General features: G+C 35.7%; 1 protein-coding gene across 2 annotated transcripts; it reads right to left on the bottom strand.

Annotated features, from left to right (window-relative positions):
• Positions 1–1,672: 1,672 nt before the first annotated feature.
• On the bottom strand, positions 1,673–18,587 carry LOC121422524 (transcription factor MafF-like). 2 transcript variants are annotated; one of them, XM_041617657.1, is made up of 4 exons: positions 18,469–18,587; positions 17,225–17,517; positions 2,693–2,929; positions 1,673–2,314 (listed from the first exon to the last, which is right to left on the bottom strand). In XM_041617657.1, the coding sequence occupies exons 2-4, from the start codon at positions 17,255–17,257 to the stop codon at positions 2,066–2,068; spliced, it is 519 nt and encodes a 172-aa protein (XP_041473591.1). In that variant the 5' UTR covers positions 17,258–17,517; positions 18,469–18,587; the 3' UTR covers positions 1,673–2,065. The 2 variants fall into 2 exon arrangements, with proteins under 2 accessions (XP_041473591.1, XP_041473590.1); XM_041617656.1 differs by lacking the exon at positions 18,469–18,587 and adding an exon at positions 18,036–18,137.
• Positions 18,588–23,710: the final 5,123 nt, after the last annotated feature.

Below are 23,710 nucleotides of genomic sequence, written 5' to 3'. Positions count from 1 at the left end.
TTGATGAGGTGTTTTCTAAGAGCAAATATTTTCAACAACAAAAAATTAAGGGCTCTCTCTCATTCAGACACCCGACAACCATTCCACAACAACAATCAGCAGTTTCACTCCATGTCTCATTTTTCACACAAACTTAAAAGTATCTATCCATATTGTACCATAACCTCTAATACTATTCAATAGTTCATCAATAATATATCTACATGTACAAGTACAGTGCCTCATTTGAAGAGTGGGCATGATCTTAAACTTTCCTTAAAGTATGAAATAAGAAGAACAAAAAAGAAGATGACAAATACAGAAGAGATTTGCCGAAGAAATTCATAATAAATCTTCCATTATGAAGTTAACATGAAACAAACAATATACATGATGCTAAATATTGAGAATTTGACAATTTCTGTTCTTTTTACAAAAACTATTTGACATTCAATGCCTGATTAACCAGAAATATACACATAATACATACAAATAAAACACTTGCAAACAGTCCAACTTTACAGCTCACATTCAGAGGGTGTTTCACAAAAATTGAAGTTTGATCTTAGGTTGTACTTCAATACCCAGTTGCATGAAATATAATGCTACATCAATGCATTGGTCACTTTCTGCTCCTCAGGGGATATGTGCTACATTGTGCCTATGTATAAAGGGTATTCAACAGACAAAGGTTCTAAAACAAATCAACTGCAGAATCAATGCTAAATTCTGTTAATACCGAGTCCAGACCATAGACAACACATGAAGTTAGTGAACCCTACCACCAGAAAATGCACTCCTTCATGCCGACTGTTGAATGCAGGCAACAACACTACAATATTTGGCAGGTGCAGGGAAACAAGCTTTATTGTATGTAATATTTTATCACCTAAATTCACAAATCAATATCTAAAACATTACATTTAAAAAGCTTAAATATATTCATTTTCTGGTGGGGTTTGCTAACTTTTGAGCGCCACTGTATATTCATATAATATCATCAATTGCACTTTATCAACATGGATGTTTTTTGTGAAACACCCCCACATTAATCAAAGCACATCCTATTACCCTCTACCAAAATAAAGCAAGGTATTTTGCAGTTAGCATGATAATAACTTTTTCCTTGATAAACATTAAAGGACAAGTCCACCCCAACAAAAAGTTGATTTTAATAAAAAGAGAAAAATTCAACAAGCACAACACTAAAAATTGCATCGAAATCGAATGTAATATAAGAAAGCTATGGCATTTTAAAGTTTCGCTTAATTTCACAAAACAGTTATATGCATGTCTCGGTTGGTATGCAAATGAGGAACTGATGACATCACTCACTCACTATTTCTTTTGTATTTTATTATATGAAATATTTTTATTTTCTGGTCATTGTCATGTGAAATGAAGTTTCTTTCCTCCCTGAACACGTGGAATTCCATTATATTAACATTTTGTGTTTCAGGCAAGGAGGTCCTAATCTTCAAATTCGTAAAAATTGAAATATTGTATAATTCAAACAATAAAAAAACAAAAGAAATAGTGAGTGACATCATTGACTCTCTCATCTGGATGTAACTGGCTCGCTCATAGAACTATTTTTTAAAAATAAGCAAAACTTTGAAATGTCATAAGTTTCTTATTTTACATCCGATTTTGATGAAATTTTTAGCATTGTGCTTGTCTAATTTTTCTCTATTGATTCAAATCAACATTTTTCTGAGGTGGACTTGACCTTTAATGACTCATCAATGATTTATTCCTTCTTTTTCTCTATCTTGTTCTTTCCTTATCTGAAAATATGCCATTCTATAAACCACCTAAAAGATGACTGATTATAAGTGTATTTATGAACTTGTCATAGATCACAAGATTAATATTCACATAATGGCTTAATCTTCACTTGGCACAAAGTACAATCGCATGAAGTAATCTTAATCCTAATCTCATATCTTTTGAATCAAAGAACCCCATGTTTATTCATCTAACATATCTCCGCAGATGGAAAGGCCCGACTTGTAGATCAAAGCTTTACAGAGTTCACATTGCTGCTCGCGGCTCTTGAAGGTTATGATGGGATTACGATCATCTTTTAATCCCCTAATCTCTGGTCAACCACCTCTTGCTTGACCATGACCCCTGCAACAGGTACATCCTGTCGGTGGCTTGGACCAGGGATAGTGTTGTCCTTGTTGAGGTCAGCGAGGGTCAACGGTCCAGACAAAATCTTGATCTTGTCGGGACCTCCTTTAGCAGCAACATGAAGGAGCGATTTGTATTTCCTGTGAAGGTCATCTAGAGCTTCTCGCTGTTTGGCATTCTCTACGGCTAACTTCTCCACCTGTTAAGAGAGAGAAAAAAACTACTCTGATAAGTCTTGTCAAATACCCAGGGAATTATTACTCTAATGTGAGTTGTCCTAGAACCATAAAATCCTGTTTATATGTACAAGAGAGGAATGTCACACCATAGGACAAAGTTCAAGCCAGGATTTATGAGAAGTTTTTCATTAGGATGCTACTCATGAAGATCAAGCTTACGTAAATGCACCATTGAGAGTCAAAGAAGCATACTCAGCCTTAAGGGCTTGTCACCACAATTACATGAAACGTTTTTATAATGGCTATTCAACCCTTGAACCTATTAAAGAACCGGGTACTATTTGTCCATACACACCCTATGAAGATTATTGAATTCAGTTGTCAAAGAGTTTACATACCTCCATCTTGAGTCTCTCCTGTTCCACTTCTAAAGATTCTTTCTGCGTGACTCGCTTCTCACGGCAGTTTGCTGCATAGCCTCTGTTCTTGAGGGTTCTTCGCCGTTGCTTCAGCTGCACCACCTGCTCCTTCGGAAGGCCACGGAGTCGCCGGTTCAGCTCGCGGACCGAGAAGCTCATCAATTCATCATCATTGATGACCTGTTCAGGTGGCTGCACAGGGATCTCCTGCCGAACCTGTGTAAATAAAAAATAAGAATAGAAAGATAACCAACCGTGTTAAAGAGGTGCAAATATTATATTTTCTGTAGATCAGGTCCAGATGAGTGGTTGTAAACAAGGAGTAAATATAGGCAAACTGACAAAGGTCAATAAATGGGGAAAATAGAAAATATACGAAAAGAGAAAGAGAAGAGAAGAGAAAGTAGAAGAAGAAGAGGTCCTGTAGAATAAAGTAAGTCTGAAGCATTCATCAGAGTTAGGATATGACCAAATTAAAACAAAATGCTATTAATTTAAGGCAGATTTGACCTGTATGAAAGAAACATAAATTTCTTTTAAGGAGAGTTAACAAACCTGAGAGGCATTTTTTCCACCTCCCTGACTCATTAACACAAAGATAGTTAACATGTACAGATCATACTGTATACATGAATATGTAAACCTTCTACAAAACATTAGATAACAGTCATAGTTTCATAAAATATGTATTAACATACAGCCTACTTTCTTCTACAATGGTTAAAGTGTCAAAATAACAAAATACAGTTGAGTGTAAAGTGATGAGATCTAATACAGTACACTCTCCACAAAATGATAACATGGAAAATAAGTCTATCATGAGACTTCTTAAATTTTCTATTATTTTTGCTTTGTTTCCTAAAAGGTCTACAGGATACATTGAAAAGACATCTTATAAATGTATCTAATAGACCTGCTGGAAACTGGCAAAAGTATTTGAAGTCTTGAAATCTTTGAAAATAAAACATGTTTGAATTTTCTGCTTCTTCCTAGAGACATGCAGACTATTTTTCCTGAACTCTGGATTAACTTTATGAGCTGATATCTGTGCTAAAATTATTAAAAATGAAAGATATACATTTTTTATTTCATCTTACTTCTGAATGTTTATCATGCTTATATACACTGTAGTGAAGGAAACTATGATTGAAGTTACCATTAACTTAGTTTACCATCCCCATATAGTTTGAGGCTTAATATAACTGCTGGTGCTAATTAATAAATCCAATAAGAGTTTTGCGTAACATTTGTACCCGCAGATTGACTACAGACATCTATCACAAGATAATCAAGAGTTCAAGACAAGGGCTGCACAGTCTCCATGAGGCATCATGGGAATGTATCCACTAGCTTCATGAAACTCCAGTCCTGGGCCCCTTCTTACAAAGAGTCAATAGTAACTATATCCATAAGTGTCATAATTTTTTCTACAGGAAATTTGCACAATGTCCTTTGTAAACAAAGAGAAGCACAGTGAATTTTCATATCAATGAATGCATGAAAATACATCATAGCTAGAAAATAGTTTGAACTTAAACGTTCATAATAGATGTTGACGGCAGTCCATAGATGTGATTAATTGGATCTCTTTGTAAGACGGGGGCCTGGACTGGTATAGCCTATAATCAAGGCAGAGGCTGCAGCTTTAAGTTGCCTTTACGAGTGTGATGCTGTTCTGCACAACGCTAGCAATGAAGCTTGGCTGCTTTGCAGCCATCACCTACATGTACATGTATACACTAGAATCTTGTGTTATTCTTTTTTTATCAACTGTTTTTGCAGTGAGTTTTTCATTATAAAAAAAAATCCACTGCATATTGATTAAAAACAGAAGAATACAAGATAGGAGTCTATAGCAGCCATGCTTCCTACATTGGTTCCCAGATGCATTGATGATGTTTTGCATTGAATAGCATCAGTCTTATGAAGGCAAAGACAAAGCTGCAGCCCCCGCTGAGATTATGCCAGGATTGGTATAGAAAATATACTGTATTAGCTCCAAGCTAAAAAAAAAATTGCTTGACAAATGTGACAATACTACACTCAAGTCATTTTGTTCTGCAAAATAGAAAAGACAGGAAAAAAATTACACACTTCAAAACAATATTTTAGTATACAAGAGAAGACGAGACATTAGATTTACTTGTACCGCTGGTTTGGATTCGTCCATGCAATAGATTGGTCAGAGCTGCCATTCTCGCGACCAAGGGGTGGACAAACTCTACAGGACGACTATCTGCTGAAAATTATATATACAGTACATAATGACAAAAACATATCTAAAAAGTTACTGCAAGGCTCGTAGCCCAATATAGCCTCAAACTGAAACAAAAAATCACTACTACCCTGACTTGAATACATTATGTAAAACAGTCAAAGGTATTAAAAAATGTAGCATATTAAAGTCCAGCTAGAGAACAATATACATGTATGATGTATTCATCCATAATTGCTAAAATGAGCAGAAATGAAATCAAATAGGCAATTAGGCCCAGGAATCAGGCATGCCCACAATTTAGGTTTATTCAAGAAATTATGTGATGTCAAGCAAATGAAAACAAATCTGATACACGTATGACACTATTTTTTGTGGAAATATGATCCACACAATGTGTGATCATATCAAATACATGGGGAATGTATTTTCTTTGTTTTTTTTCAAGTACCGACAAATCTTGAAATTGATGCAGCGATGAAAATATGTCTGATGAATGTTTGCATGAATCGCCCTCACGGAGTTACATGGTAGGAAGCATGGTATGAAAATGTACTTTGTAATGGATACACAACTTCATATTGTACAGATGGACAGAGCAAACATGATTGTGTACAGTATAGATGTTTAATAGTGACATTAAAAATTGTAATATCCATCGTTTGTTTAAAACTTGAGGTATATTACAGTATATAATGTACAATGTACATGATAGTTCAGTGTATGCAGGTATTGTTCAAGAAGAACATGGCAATGATGAGCAGTTAAATCACACACACTGACTGACAAGTTTTTATTGAACTGTAATTTTCTGCAAAAATCAGGACTTCAGATACAGTGTATTGGAGCTAACATGTTACTCAGCAAGAACTGTTTCAATTCAAAATTCTGTAAAAATTCAAAGTGTGATGCAGTTAAAAGCTGTCTCAATGCAATGTCCCTATAGATGGAATCACCATCATACCGGCATGTAAAACTAAACAGGGACACTTCTGCAAACTTTCCCTTTTGAATAGGCTGGTGTACACATACAAGGTTTGGTTGTGGTGAGGTTGAAGGGGGGAAATACCCTCTTCCCCAGTCAGTGATCCTGAGCAAAGGGAAGGGGAAATGACTGATGGGGGCCATCTCTAGGGACCAATCTACTCTTAATCCCTTGGAACAACTCAGGACATGGTATTCGTGCACTTTGTGCGGTTTCTTCTGAAGTCGTCTCCTCAAAATGTTACCCATCTCTGTCAATCATAATTGTATTCTCTCTCTCAATTCAATGCCCTATGGTACATTGTACACCAATATGCCTTTTTATTATGTTCTTTTATATATTCAGTTTTTCATATTTTTAAGTACTTTTTGTGAATGAAAAGAAAAATCCCAGGGACTAGAATTTCAACAAGTAAATTGAAGAACCTGAATTAGCACATAAAAGAGTAAGCTATTCATCACCTTAAATTCTTTTGATCACATCACAATCATCTTCATCATCATCATGATCATCGCCATCACTATATCCTAATTAGAATTGCATGTATTGTCATCATATCGTGTTTACTTCTTTTTGCATCTCTTTTCCCCTCTCTCCTCGAAGCTCTTGAAAAAAATAACGAGGACAAACATGACCCAAGGTTCTTGATCAGGATTTTATCTCCATCCCGTTCCATAATTTTCCCTTCTTCAGCACTTAAATTCATAAGGGATATGACTGCATTAATGCGTTAAAGGAGATATCTCATAATATGATGACGATGTCCCCACCTTAGAGAGGAATCTCGTTACAATCGGATGCCGTTCCATTGACTGATTTTAACTACCACTGACAAAGAGTCCGGGGAGACTTTTCACGGAAGGACAAGGCACTTTATCAAGAAAAGATAATGTAATAGTTGTTTGATTTTTTTAATTGCTGATGCATCAGATGGAAAGTGATTGTAATGAAGCATTCCCCATTTTTATTTGACCTTTATCTTGAAATTCACCTTGAAAATCCTTTTCATTTCAATAACAAAGTGAACTACATGTACGAGCTAATCATTATGAGTGTCTTAACACAAAATGTACATGTAAGTCAATAGAGAACTATGCATGGATGTATAGCATAAATATAATTAAAGAGTACTAGAATTCTACAACAAATTTGTTCTCAGCCAATCGTATAGCAGGGTTTCAGTAGCTTGTAACATGCAATTGATAACTGGTTTTGTGAGACCATGGCACCATGCCCTCAAATATTTTGTTGTTACATGTAGGTCTTTGTAAGAACAATTTCATAGCAAGCCTATAATATGTAAACCGGATTACCAGATATTATATAAGTCTGTATAAGGATTTAAATTCAATTTAGATCAAGAAAAACAAAACCAGTCTTTTCACATAATCAATATGTGACATAATTCATGTTTCTAATGAACATGTTTAAGTTTGATCTGTAACTGAACTTCTGTTGACTATTCACATAATTCAAAATGATCTAAAATCTTGTGAACTTACGGCCAAAATTCCAAGGAAAAATATGGTTTTTATATGGACTAATCAGATAGCATTTGTCCTTTAAATGTCTGTAAGGATCGTTCCTTCGTCATGGACTGTTATTACTACATCATGAACTTTTCAAAACTAATTTAGCAGTTCCTTGAAAATGAGTGTGATGACAGACAACTTCACCAAAATTGATTTTTTTTTTAATCCTCATGTGCTTCAATATGTCTCATGAAAAAGAAACAAGGAATCAGATAATCCAACAATATGTTCACGTTGCACACTCAAATTATTTCTGTGATCAATGATCAGCTGAAAATTTTATTAATTTTTTGCACCTGCAAAAATCTTAAGATATTGGGATTTCTTCATTTATAGATCTTTATGAATGAGAAAAAATTTACCCCCCCCCTTGTCAAAAAATGAAATTTGCTTCTTCCAAGATATCATATGACAGAAACTATTGTACTATTGTAGGGGGGGGGGAAGCACAACTTACAAATAAAAAAAAGAGTAAAGTTTGAAATCACCCACTAAAAATCTTCTACCTTTTAATTTTTGTCTTTGTCACAATTCAAACTACCAAATTTAATTAGTCATGAAAATTGGCATGCACAAACCATCATCCAAACAAATTGCATCATTAGAAATGATAACACTTGTCTCAATCATTGTGAAATTCATCCTCAAGGGAGATCACTCAACTCTAAAATTTATCAATAGGGCCGTCTGCACCATCCCGAGTTTTCAAATTAGCGTGCTATTTCTGATCCGGCAAATTATCCCGATCTGAACAATCTCGAGATTATGTGAAATGGAGACGCAATTATCGCGCTAGTTTGTAGGATTAATCTCAAGATTGCAACAAGTCAACTTGGGATTATTTGCAAAATAGCATGCTATTTTATGAATTATCGCGCTAATTTGTAGGTGCAGACGCACTCAGGATTATTTATTCACGGCGTCAGACCATAATGCATCAATGCCTCGCTCGAGCAGGAATCGCTCTTCTTGCGATGGTGGAGACGGAGTTTCGTGAATCTCGAGATTAATCGTGAAGACGGCCGATCGGGCTAAAATCTCAAGATTGAGCAAACTCGGGCTGGTGCAGCACCGCCTAATGTGAAGAAATCTCTCCTCTGTTTCCCTTGCTCTCACATATCAAACACAACAGAGAGTAGAAATCATCCAGCATGGGCCGGAAGGAAGTTCTCAGCGATGCCTAGGTTTGTCACATAACATTCGTAAATGACTCAAATCCTCCTCAGGGAGGGGAATATGGAACTTGAACCTGTATAGTATCTTCTTCTAATACCCCTAAACCCCTTTCACACCGAAAATTTAAGTTTGCAAAGAACTTAGACTATTAATACATTTTTTTACATGTCACTAGATCCCATTTCACACAAATTTTCATAACTTTATCTATACCTAATGCAACCTTGAAGAAAGAAAAAAAATAAAAATCAGTCTCATTCCACAGTGACCTTAATATTTTTTTGTAAAAAACGTGAAAAATCACAAAATGAAATAACAAATTAATTAATAATAATTCTGAAAAATCAACACCCTTTCACAAAAAACTTAATGCTGTGTGAAATATTTCATTATCGAAAAATCTGAACTTATTCGAATTCAGAAAATAAAGAAAAAGAAAACGATAGATCTTCAACACACTACCGGTATTCAAAATTTCTATAAATTTTAAGCATCGATTAGTTTGATTTTTCTAAATGTTTCTCAATCTGTAAAAATATTTTTGGCTACAATTCAAGTTTTTTAACAACAATAAGAATAAGATCTATTCCTTGTTTCTCTGATTCAATTCATATCTGGTTGCAACTTAATAACAGATGGCTTTTAACTTACTCATTCACATGTGCCCACTTTACTTTGTTTTTACTAACTCCTGCCAAATTTGTTGCCAGTAAAGCATAAAACAAGTTAAATTTTAACCAAATTAAACGACAATGAACTTTTCTAAAGTTTCCTTGAGATACAAAGTCCAATAACTATTGCACTAAGCCAATTCTTGCTAAGAGAAATAAGCTGATACGACAAAAAGCAAGATTGTTCAAACATAGACAGTGGTCACGACACGCTTAACACGTGGCTTTGAGATGGGTCGATACTGAGTGGAAAATTATCCCATTGCCAAGATTACTTTGTCAATTTACAGCACAAAGTCACAGGCAAGGTCATCATAAAAAGATTACGAATTCCTATGTTTAATCATGTATATTGATCAATTACAGACCTGTATGGTCCTTGGAGAAAATAAATACCATTAAGTTTATTTGGACTTTTGGAGGAAGTTATATTTTGCTGAATAATCACAAATCAGCCTCTATGTTTCTGAAAAAAAACACACACATGTACTCTTTCGGGTGTCTAGTACATGTACATGTATGTACACTATATTATTTTGTTGCACATGTATAACTTGTAGGGTAGGGGGTGTTCAAAAGAAATTTTACGGGGAGCAACCACCTGTTATAAGAAATTGATGTTTACAATGAGAAATTGAGATGCCTTTTTTTGCTAGTAGAAGACATCCCTGACATACAGCTTTTTGGAAAGCAAGCAAATACATCTTTTCAGGTATTCAATGTCAATCAGTATTGAATATGATACTAGCAAAAACAAGGACACAATATGTTTTGAACTAAATGCAGAGATGCCAAGTTCAAAAAAATGTTATGCGTGAGATTTTCATGACTCGACGTCTCTTTGCGCGCGCGGCCAGTACTTACACTCGTACGTTGCGAAAAGGCGCGCGCGCGCATGAGATATGGGCTTCAAACCCAAAAACATGCGATGCACGCACGCGAGATTTTTGCGATGCACGCACGCGATTCATCGTATTATCAGAGAGATATCACCTCTGATATCTCCTTGGTATTATCAACCCGTACTAGCTGTGCGCTGACATAGAGATGTATACATCTCTATGTGCGCTGACTGCACTCTCGATTCGTCTCGCGTGCCGGGCTAGCTAGACGCGAAGCGAAGGCGGTCGGTCAGTCGTATAATCTGGCGAATGCTACTTTTTCTCTTTTTTTTCTGTCGGGTCCCGATGCGTGAGAAAAATGGGTGCCATGCGTGAGATCGTGAGACGGACCCTGAATGCGTGAGTCTCACGCACAATGCGTGAGACTTGTTAGCTCTGTAAATGCATGTATCAAAAGCATAAATTCAAAATGGAAAGCCTACACTACACATGTTCCGAACTGATGACTATTCAATGTAAGAAGATTTAAAAAAAAATCACTAGGCATTCTGTTGCAGAAGGAAATGATTGCTAATTCAAGCTTACTTTACAGATACACAAACTGATAAGCACATAGATTTTATGTAATGTTTAAGAGATAGTTCATTGACCTGGGCGATGTCTTACAACTTTTATCATTGTAAGATCACATGCTATCACTGTCTCCAGCTGAAGCAAATAAAACTTTTTCCCAGGATCTAGGCATCGTTCGATTTGAGATGTTGTTGGAAAAGTATTAGCAAAGTTCACTACAACTACACAATTATATCATTTTCATTTTTTTACCTGTAGTGTCAATTTATCAGAGTGGGGGCAAAGTGGTTACATTTTTTATATTTTTTATTTGAAAAAAATTTGTATAAAACATGGGGTGTATTTGTTAGAATTTCCTTCTCCTACTAGCTGATTTATTTTTTATTTTTTATTTTTTTGGGGGGGATATTTCGAAATTTTGATAAATTTGGGGGGGGGTGCAACTGCCTTTTATAGAGATTATTTACTTGTCTTTGTAGAACAGGAATGAATTGAATACATTTACCTCTCTTTAACTACCTGATTTCTTTCATTTTTTTCTCTTTGGAGAGGAGGGAGTGGGGGAGTGTTCTAAATCTTTAATAAATTTTCATTTATCAAATCATTTATCATTTTGTGTCCAGATCAAACTGTCTGTTACAGAGCTGGTTTGCTTGTATTTTTTATTAGAATTGATGAAGAGGATGAACATAAGAAAATTTAGGAAACCTTTCTACATCATCTATATCTACTCATATCTTTTCATTAGCATCTTCATGTGCATTTTCACTGATCTTGATGCACATTCTCTTTCAGAGAAGGTCAATACAGAGAAATTTCTCAAAGTCACTTGAGTTGACCTTAGATATTAAACAATCTTCAGATTCCTTATCACTATGACCTGATTGCTAATTCTTTTTGGATGGGCACTATGAAAAATGCTTACGTGCAAAAAGACATCCTTCCGTTTATGACCATGACCATTCTATTTAAAACCGAAATCCCTCTCATGCATTTTTGCAGTTTATTTCTTACATGTATGCTCTGTAAACTTACATAGAGAATGGTACTTGTGAGCACAACTTTTTTTTTTAAACCTTGTCTGCATATGTTTGGAAGACAAACATATTTCAATAGATGAAAAATATTTCCAAAGATGAGAAAACATTTCTTACAATACGTCTGTATTGACGTGAATTCAATAATGTTCATTTAATTTTGTTATTGATTCTAACTGAGGACCATCACTACCTATGAATGTGATTTGGGTCAGGATAATATTGACTTTACAGACTCACACTAAAATACGTGCAGATTTGCATGAGTTATCAAAGCAAAAAGTACAATCAAAATTTAAAGCATGCGTCACTCCTAAAATGGGCAACAGCAACCTCTATGATGCAAACTAACAAATATGAAGCATGATTGAAGAATTGATTTGCATATCTCCACTGTGAATAGGCAGACAATATATATCATCCTGTTTTGTAAAAAAAAATAGTTTAGCTTTTGATAATTCACGTGTTTTTAGATGGTAATCAAGAAAATAAATCTCTACATGCACATGTACATGGTGTAAGGGATGTCTTATTATTTTTTAATGTGAAGGGAAAAAAGAATCGCATCCTTTTTATAATGAAATTTCAAACAGGAAAGAAAGGGGGCTTAATAGAAAGATATTTAGGCTTAAAGATAAGACCCATAAACCGCTACACAACATGAACATGTGTAGTGTATTATAATCATCAGCAGCATATTGCAAGCTTGCAACTAAATTGTATAATTTTGCCTTCCTTCCTACATTTCTAACAAGCGCAGAAACACATCACTTTTCTCGATCAGAACACTTTCGAGATTGCAATCGCCGATTCCTGTCAGCTCGACTCTGAATCATCACATTTTTTCCTCTGCGCTAACGAGAGCAGGAAAAACTCCGCCTGGCGCGAGTCAAGTAAACAGATTAAAAAAGTCCATTTTTCTTTTCCCACCCTGCGGTCCTGATGGGATATATCCACACTCTAAACGGAACTGACAGGCCCGAGACACGCTTTTATTCTCCCTTTCCGCAGACACCTGCAAACGCGCCACGAAAGACAAGCAAAAAATAAGAGAAAGCCTAGGTTGGTGAGGAATTCATTCCCTAAAAATTCAGCGAATTTCTGATCAATTTATAAATAGAACCCTCTTGTTTTCATCCTTCAAGACTCGTTGCAAAGTGACAACAGAAACAATCCCTCTGCAGACCGACTTCTTAAGGACAAGAAGTGTCAACTGGGAATCCACTCTAGTTCTCACTGATTTGATTCTTTGTAGATTGTATCATCCATGACTCAATATGCATTATGAAACTTATTAAATGGATATCAATAAAACTAATTGAGTTAACTGCAGATTGTGGCAACTACCAGGGTGGTAATACGGTAGAAGCCCCAGAGAAATTGAAATCCTTCACATATAATAGAGTGTTTCTCAAGTAATGACAGATTAGATACAGACTATGTTCTCAGCATAGTACATTAATTAACGTAAAGACCTGCAAGTCCCTGTAAAATATTTTAGACTGAAAAAGATCTTTTTCAATCTTTTATATTTTATATTATTAATTTCCTTCCTTTGTCAAAGTTCAGACCTCACATATATTCTGGAACGGCATGCTTTTTAAAATTCACACAAAATGAATAGTAGTAGCCTACAGAAATATTAAATGTATCCTATTCCAAGTATTTTTGCCCGATTCTACAAATCATAAACCGATTCAGCACCGATTTCATGAAATTCATTTCCAATGCAAGAAGGAGGATTTTTCTAGTGCTTCTTTGTCCTGTCTACCTTCATCTCTTCATTCCAAGGATATATAATCTTTAACCTTAACCACTTTTTTAATGACGTATTGAATATGATTGAACTCATATTGTCGTTCAGGTTAATTTCAAGTGTAACTTTCAATAAAATTTTGTGCTGACAGAACCAAAATGATTCATCAAGAATATTGGTTAATTTTCCCCACTTCTTTGTCTTGTCTCGAGCCATCTCTTCATTTCATAAAGATATGGCCCCCATCCATCATAACCGAGGAATCCCTCAAAATAAGCCCACCAACACACTGATCGCTTGAGGCACAGTTGGCACAGATGTTACCCCAATGGCCAGAGAGGGATGCCTACAAATTTGTCTGATTTCCCGCATGTCAAGGCAATCACGACATCTTAACGGGACCAGGATATTTGGGGAAACACATCGTCGAGCAAGGAATGCAACAGTGAGGCTACCGTGCTGTTGGTTGAATTGGTTCATGTTTTGGAGGATATCCACACACAGGAGTGTACGTGTGGCTATGGCATGCACACATGATGTAGAATGGAGATGAGATCATTATGAGTTTGGGTTGTAGTAGGTTTGAAGATATGAAGTACATGTACATAAAACAATGAGGAAAAAGTATGAAATACTTAGAAGAGATTATGCAAGCACAAAAGGAAGACACAGAAATACATGAACTTTAATAAAGCAACAATAGAACATACAGGTTTCTGGTCTGTAAAATGTGCAAAATATCAATTAAAGAGATAACCGCATAAAAAAATTACAAATTCAGAAGTACATGTACATGTGATAAATCTATATATATTTTTACTTCTCCATTTTCACTCAAGAGAAAATACATTCTTCATTTATCAATATCATGGGGTGTATCAATAAATGACATGACAAACATAAAATGTATTGGTATGAGTGCACATCTTTGAATATAAATGGAGATCTGGGGAGCGTTTCATGAAAGGACTTGTCGGATGTTTTATCCGACAAGTCCCATTTTATCCGACAGTTACCATAGTAACAGTGCCTCACAGCCAATCAGAGTCAGAGAAAGATGTCAGATCTGACAACTTGTCGGACAAAAATGTTGATGAAACACTCTCCAGGAGATATTTTCTTAATTTGCTTTTATTCCTTTGATATTAGCATTGTGAAAAATTTGTATAGCCATTACATTTTATTCACACAGCTATTAAAAGCAATATTATGATGCAGATGAAGTGTAACTGATCATGAAAATATGTATACAGTTGTATGAACATTGCATTGTTTTCTCCCGATTATGAATTCAAACAGCTTGAAAGAGCACTTGATTTGAAATGAGACTAATAGTACTAAAAATTCAAGAAACAGCATGGTGGTCCAAACACATACATGAACTAATGGGAACCATTCACATTATGATTCATTTCAATATCTTTCATATTTCTATTATTACACCCACTTACCTGTGTTGGTTAACTATTGCTACTACGTGCCATTCTGAAAAAAGTTTGATAATACTGTAACGTTACTTCAAAATTTATACAGTGTCCTGTCAGAGAGCTCCAACAACCAGAGTTTGTTCTCATTTATCCAGATAATTTATTACATGATGCAAGTTTTTGGTCCAATTCCCAAATCGTCTATGGTTCTTATGCCACATGAAGCTCAACCCACTTGGTCAGCTTCACATATCAGGTTGGATCTAATATCATTTGATCCAATACTCTAATACATGCAGCCTCTTTGGCTTAGCCTTACTGCCGTTTTTCTAACATTCAAATAATGTCCTTGCCACTTTACCAAATTAGTTTTAACATGTAAAATATTAATGACTAGAGAGCCAATGCACAAAATTTGTAGGTTTGCCATCCAATAGTACAGTAACTTCCATGACACAAATAATTTTGGTTGGATGCTCAGTTCAAAGCATCATTGCCATGGATGGAGGATACCATTGGATGAAAAAAAAATACAGTACATGTAGTATATTCGTGCAACTGAAACAGGACCCTATGGCTCGTATTCTGAAGTTGGATTTAACTTAGACCAGTCTAACTGTGCTAAAATTATGGGGAGCCCAAAATTCTGTTCATACTGTATTTTTCTTATATTTACTATTTGTTTCCTTTAAATTTGCTTTCATAATGAAGAAAAATACTTCAGTTATCATTCCCAGACAATTCTTAACAATGCGAGGGTCAAATCAGATAATCAAGTGGATTTGTACTCTTAGGGATCTGTGCCCCAATTGGCTCTCCATAGTTAAACCACCACTTAAAACCAGGGTTTAATTTAAACTCGAGTTCAGAATACGGGCCATTGTCTTGCGAGATACACCTGTACATGCACATGAGTAGGCACCTGTACATGCACATGAGTAGGCCTAGTGTTGTTAGACCAAATGAACATTACGTCTAAAAAATATGGACATGTAGTCCACATTACGTATCCATACATAAGCTGAACCCTCTGAAAAAGAGTTGTGATTGATCTGATCAATCACAATTATAAAACCCCAGTTACGTCATTTTCGAGAATATATGTTCTTTTTTAAGTGTGATCTAAATATAATGCTCATACAGTAAACGCATCCTTGTTTTGATTCCGAAGACATCCTACATGAATTATTATGACACCCTTGAAGGATTTCTATAATTTAGATTGATCAGTGGCATACACTGTACATTATTTCCTAAAACTTGTTATAATAACAAATTTGCAATAACAGTTAAAAGCTACCAAAATCCTTCACTCTGATTGGCTGATAGTGAATTTGTTATAGAAATTGTGCATTTGTTATTATAAAAAGTCTTTATGAAACAGACCCAGATCAATTACAACTCTTTTTGAGACAGGGCACAAGACAACTTGGTAAAGTGGATGTGTGGCATTTTGGTCATGACTTCGCCAAACTGAATTTTAACTTTGATGAAATTACATCCAATTTTTTTTTCTTGCATCCACTCAACAAATAACAGAAAAAGAGAATAACAAGTGGGGGGATGGGGTAATAAATCACTGAAAGATCAAACTGGTTGTTGGAACTTAATACTCTCAAAATTCAATAAACGATGCTAAAAAAGATGGCTGATTATCCAAATCAGAGTTTGGGTGAATACAAACTTTGAATAAATTTGCTTAATGTTTTTGTTTCATAAAATTTGATTAACACATATGAAATTAACAAATTTCATCCTATATTTTTTGTTGTTGCATTAAGATTATCATCCACACAATTCAGGCTTTTAACTTCAGTTCAATGGGAAACCAAAAGTTGTTTAATGTAAGCTATATAATCTAATCTCTATATTAATGAAATGTATATACATTTTTCATTTATCTTATGAAATGATAATGGTAGTAAGTTTGGTATTTTATATCTATGCAACCCTCAATAGAATTGATAAAGGAAATCTAATAAATTGATGGGGACAAAATTAAGAATATCCTACTTTGTATGACAGAATATCTTTCTTTAATCAAACTTTGTAATTTGCTATTTTTGTATGACCCCAAAAATCCCTCGAGACAATATGAACCAGCATATGCTCATAACCGATATTATGAAACTCACTGTGCATTCTTAGTCTTTGGAATACTGCATTATTTAAAAATTGATTTTATTTGAAGTGATTTGAATTCCTTTTCTCACATATCCCGAACTGATCAAGATCAGGGTTAAAAGCCTGAACACATGGATGAGCCATGATTAAAGCCAGATGTCACTTCTAGTTACCTTCATGTTGGTCGGTCCTGCCTTACGCACCATGGTCTCAGTTGGAAAGACTGCACCAGCCAGGTGACCGGGACCAAAGAATGTCGCCTGAGACACTTGCTGCTGGAAGCTCTGCGAATGCGGGTGGAAGGGCAAGGCCTGTCTGCTGGAACTCTGATGACCCTGGACGGATTGCGCCTGGTCAGCAAAAACACAGAGGTGAGAGAAGTCGGCGGATCCTTCAAGACTGCTCTGTCCGAAATGGTTTGGCGTGAACTGCTGCTGAGTCTGCTGGATCTGAGGTGTCTGCCAGTCTGTTATCAAGAGAGCATGAATAAGGGAGAGGGAGTACAAGAGGAAGAGTTAATACTCGCTGCAAGTGAGAGAGGCAGGGCGCATACTACAAGCAGCGACAGTCAGCGGGATATTTGATTTAAGGGATTATGTCAACAAGCTCGTCCCAGGCTGTGTGACTGTTTCAGCTTGAAGGGGAAGAGAAAATTGCTGAGTGGACTGTTTGCAGCTACCTTATGGGTGCAGAGACATGGCTAATGTGGCAATGGTGTCTACATCTCACTGTTTGCATATTAAAGTCAGAGTATGTAAGGCTGGGATGTGTAATCAGGATACCGTTAAGATGCTCTACAAACAGTTGTACATTTGGTAAATATACAAAAGGCCTAAGTAAAATTGTAAATACACCCTAAAATGTGACAGAACATAAGTCAAGTCAACATTCCCAATTTGGTTACAAATGTCTTTCAAGGACATTTTTCAGAAAATCGATCATTTAAAATTTCAAAATTAAGGAACTACAAATCACATTACTTACAAGAACCCACTGGCAAAACATTAGTAGCCGTTTCTGTAAGAATCATTTTGTAAGACATGTGCAGTATTTGTTGTCCTATTAGTCTAGTCAGGAGAGGTATGAATCTTCCATACTTTACATTCTTGGTATTTATAGGGATTTCTAGGGATTATGTACGATGACAGAGAAAAACACAAGTGATGTCAAATTCTAATTCCGGCTAACATTTCTGAATGGATGACATCAAGTGAAAAGGGTTTTCCTTCCTGAAGTTCCTCTCTAGTTTTGGTCATGTTATCACAAGTCTATATGACAAAGTTCAATGGTATATGGGAAGAGAGAGAGAGAGCAAGAGAGATAGTAGCTGAGGTGAAATCATTGTCAACTAACACAGTAACGCTGTTTAGAATTTGAACTTTCCCTTATTAGGGGGGAATCCAACAGTTTCACGTACAGGAAATTCGTCCTGAACAACTGTGTGTACTCGAGGGCTTCCGCAATCTCTTCCCCTCTCTCTCGCTTCCAACGATAGTGACTGAAAATAGCCAAGAATTCAAGTCAGACCGGTAGCACGATGATCTCACAGGAAGGGACCTGGCTAGGGAAGGATATCCTGCGTGTATATTAAATACAATAATAAAACAGACAGACGATGGGGGGGGGATTAAACTCAGTAAACTTGTCTCAGTTCGACATGTACATTTGAAGCTACTGCTGCAGTCAATTCCAAAATGGGGGGGGGGGGGATCTAAAGCAGGTTTGAGAACACTATTAGAATTAGAAAATAGGTTCTCAACCAGCACACCACTATAAACTGTTCGATATTATAAGTTCAAAAAAAAAGAAAATAATTCACTTAATGGTTTTTGTAATAACATATTATCAACTTGATACACATGTATTACAGGGATAAGGGTCCTTTCAGAGTAATACCCCTTTCATAAACCCAATTATGCGGCTAATAGCAGCATAATTTGGTCGTAAAATCGGAGGGGGACCAGGGTTACCGCATTATTTTGATGATGCAATTATCCGCATAATAGCAGCATCGGGACCAGATTTTGACTTTATGAACGCATTTCAAAAGTAATGCGGATAATTGCCATGGAGCGGTCACAAGGTCACCCTTTTCCAACACAACCGCATCGGAGGGGTGTGTGCGGTAGCCATGATGAATATCCTCCTTTTTCAGGACGGGCGCTCGTAAAAATAGCGCGGATTATTTTCGGAGTTTATGAACGCAATTTTTATTGAATTATCTGCAATACTCTTAGGCGGATTGGTTTATGAAAGGGGTATAACATTCCCATGTCTGTATGAGCCTAGTCTGCTGAGCAAACCCTTCACTTGAATTAAGAGGTCCAGCCTACCATGACCTGTCACCTGAGTACTGAAGGAAACGGCAAGTTGTTATACATGTATGTTTCTTGTGTGAAGGACCACTTGTTGATCAAAGTTTTAGGGTCGGTCTGTGCCTGCAGACTAAGTGTTCCCCTTTTTATTGTTCATTGCTTTTTTTCATCAAATGGAAATATTAGGATAAGGAAGACGAGCAGATTTGACTATTAAAAGTGAATGGACTTCAGAAAATATGTTTGACTCCGGGGGGGGGGGGGGGGCACTTACATTGACGAGTGGATACCATGCACGACAAAAAAAAAACATGTAAAAAGGATGTCTTTTTCACGATAGGGCACGTTGATAAGGGTGTCAAAAACAAAAATAATGAAAAAAGGGTATCTATTTTGCTAGGAAAATTATGTGTTTAGGGTCAAATTTGCGGGATTGATAAAACAAAATTAAAATGTCTTATAAAGGATGTCCTTTTTGCCCCAAAATTTCATGTTTAGAGTCCGATTTGCACGAGGTGTAGAAGGTGGGGTTGTACTAAACCAAATGAGGTAAAGCCGACGACCGATGGACCCGTAACAATAAAACATTCCTGTACTTGTTTCGGGGTTCATTTCAGGGAATATTTGCTAATCGTTTTGTTTCCAATACTTGTTAAGGGTAGGGTTTCACAAACCAATCTTGTTCAGGGGTGCATCTTTAGAATATGGAAATTACGTGTTTAGGGTGATTTTCAAGACCCCATGGTCGCGCATGGTATCCACTCGTCAATGGAAGTGCCCCCCCCCCCCCCCCCCCCCCGGGTTTCACTACACTTACTAACAGTTGTGCTCACAAGTTAATGAACCCAACCACAAAATCAATCTTTCTTGCTGAGTTTTGAATGTACTGTACATGAGTAAACAACACTACAATATTCAGCAATCCCAGAGAAACAAACTTTGTTGAATGTAATATTTCATCACCCAACTTCACAACTGAATATCTTTAAACATGCAGAACTTGAACACTTTACACATTCATTTTTAATGGGGTTCACTAAAAACTTTTGAGCACCACTGTTTCTGTACATATTGATCACATGAATATTAAAGGAATAATCTGACTTTATGTGGACACGCATTCTTAAAAGGAAATGATCCTCCACTATCTAAATGTACTCTGAACAGAATAAATCCAAACTCACTAAAATGATCAATGTTTATTTTTGTTAGCATGTGACTCACTCAAAGGAATTCGGCAATCTCATTTTTGCTGACTGGACATTTTATTTATAGCTCTGGAATTTGATAACAGGAAGATGGTGCACTTATTTGGAAATTCTAAAAGTGCAGTTTGTATTATATAAGATCGAAGGTTAGGATTTAAAAAATAAAAGATTTTTAAAACTTTTATGTTCCTAAAAACTGCATGGGAATAATTTTCCTGGTATCGCACTGCAATTTGCTCCATACTTTTTTAAGACTGCTACATATAAAGTCTTTTGTATAACATATTTTTACATAGGACTGTACATTACTTAGCTGAGAGCTTTTCACTTAAAGGTATGGTCCGAGCTGAAAATATTAATATCTACATAAACAGAGTAAAATTCACAGAGCAAAATGGTGAAAATTTCATCAAAATTGGAAAACAAGTTACAAAGTCATTTAATTCTAAACTTTGTCAATATTTTATGAAAACAGTTAGGATTTTCCAAATGGGGGGGGCAAATTTTTTAAAGGGAAATTTTGACACAAATTAAGGATATTTCTTACCCAAAAATTTGACTAAGAATTTGTAATTTTGCTTCTCAAAAGGGGGGGGGCACGTGTCCCCCTGGATCCGGGCCTTAATATTCATTAGGTGGGCTGATGATGTCGCATTCCCACTTTCCTTTTTCTTTTGTTATTACATGAAATCATAAATGTTTCCTTTTTTCATACATGCGTCTCCATGATGATGAAATAAGTTTTGGCAGTAAATAACTAATGCACATAATCAGTTGTCAATCCAATTGTTTTAGTTCTTGGTAGAAATTTTTGAAAAAACCTAATTTCTTATAATAAAATACAAAATAACAAGGGTCATGCGTCATGAGGTCACCCCCTTTTGCGTTACATGGTGATTTTTGCTTTCGTGATGCACTTTCAACTTAAAAAACATTTATCTGACAAAGTATTTTAATCTCATGGTTTTTGTCATAAAATTTTGTGTAGTCCCCCTTTGACAAAAATAATGCTATATTATGACAGAACACATTCAGACCTTTCTAACCATATATAATTGTGTAGGGTTCATGTTCAATTAATGATCTGAAAATTGAGTTGACCCCGACTTTAGCCCCCCAAAATCATGCGTTTCAGGAATCGTATACTATAAGTGTTATAATGCTTGCAATACCATCATTTGTTTGGTTTTCTTTGCCTTGTACATCAGAATTTAAACATTTTAAAAGGAATTGATGGTACATGTAGGTACATAAAAAATTCAAAGGAAAAGTAACAATTGAAATGTAAGTTACACAATTTGCTTACCGAGGCTCTTATTACAATGATCTGCCAAGTGATGATGACATGCAAGAGACAATGTCTATACAATGTAGATTCAGGAGTAAAGACTGAAACAAGTTTGCAGATGCTGTATGTACAACACATGACTACTGCAGCTTCATGAAAGAAGTTTCTAAAGTGCAATTGCACACATTATATCCACATAGTCTGTGGTTGATAGTTTAAAGCCATGGTGGGTTTTGATGAGTTCAAAGCCAAAATATAGTACGCAGTCCTTTGGTATGATAGAATTTGAGGTAGGTTATGTCCATCTGACCATTTCACACAGACACATGTATTGTTCAATGTCAGTGTGTGTATTTAGTGAAATATGTATACATCAGTGAAGATGTACAAACTTGGTGCTTTTAAGAAATGCTAAACCTTCTAAAATTTGTAACACATTTTCTGGATGTTTGAAGGTCATTGACCTTTGTCAGTTAATAATTTGGATGATTTGCCTTAATACTGAGCAGTATTTTCATCCCCTCAGAATTGTAGGAAAAGTTTTTTTTGTAATTGATGCAAGTTTTGTGCTAACAATAACTGTCATTCAAATATGTGTCAATCTGGAAGAAATGTCAAAATTAAGACATTGCAAATTTATCAGATTTTTATGTTTCAACCTTATCACACAGGTCTATGACATGGCCAAACCTACTTTTCAATCATTAGACAGTAGAGCATGTTAGCTTTAATTTGATACCAAGTTTGTAGGTTTAGGCCAAGTTTTGACAAAAATATTGATGTTTTCCCAAAAATTGCACCAAAAATTGCGTTTTCCCATTGACTTTGTACAGGCGGGGCCGCTTCCGGGTGCGCCGCTTCCGGCACCACCCCTCATCACCTCTGATGTCCTGACTTTTGAGAGCTATAACTCAAGTTCTATAAAGTCTACAGCAATGAAACTTTCCAGGCTATTGCCTTATTAATTCAGCTTTAAAATGATACTAAATTTGTTGGAATAGCCTCTATGGTTTTGAAAATAATTAAGAATTACTATAGCACAAAGCCAAAATGTGTAACAGCACCACCCTTTTGGGGGCGAGCTCATGACGCATGACCCAAGTGGAGATATGACATATGAGACATGATGAATACATGTAGCATTTTTCTAGGGTTTTTTTTTGTTGTTGTTAACGTAATACTAGGGAAATTTTCATTTTGGGGTGAATCACATGAAGTGCCCTTTGCCTCCATGTCTTCTTTATTACTGTTGCTCCCCCCCCTCCCTTCATGGCTATAAACCCCTGAAATAAACACAATCAAAAGACCATGTCAGCCTACATAATTAATATACTAATGATTTCAAAGTACAATACACATGTATATTAAAGGACAAGTCCACCCCAATGAAAAATTGATTTGAATACAAAGAGAAAAATCTAACAAGAAAAACACTGAAAATTTACCGGTAATCAAAATCTCATGTAAAATAAGAAAGTTATGACATTTTAAAATTTCAATTAATTTCACAAAACAGTTATATGCACATCATGGTCAGTATGCAAAATGAGGAGACTGATGATGTCATCCATTCACTATTTCTTATTAAATATTTTGTGAAATATTCTAATTTTCTCTTTGTCACTTGAAACAAAGATTAATTTCTCTGTGAACGACTGGAGTTAGCATTATTCTAATACTGGATCAGTCAAGTTTGCCCTTATTGTCAAATCTTTAAAAATGAAATATTGTATAATTCAAACAATAAGAACAAAAGATATGGTAGTGCAACATTATTGACAGTCTCATTTCCATGTCACTGAGTTGTGCATATAACTCTTTTATGGATATGCGAAACTTAAAATGTCA

The sequence above is a fragment of the Lytechinus variegatus genome, chromosome 10, assembly GCF_018143015.1.
Source record: "Lytechinus variegatus isolate NC3 chromosome 10, Lvar_3.0, whole genome shotgun sequence".
Lineage (NCBI taxonomy): Eukaryota > Metazoa > Echinodermata > Echinoidea > Temnopleuroida > Toxopneustidae > Lytechinus > Lytechinus variegatus.
This window is presented reverse-complemented; position numbering and strand designations above follow the sequence as displayed.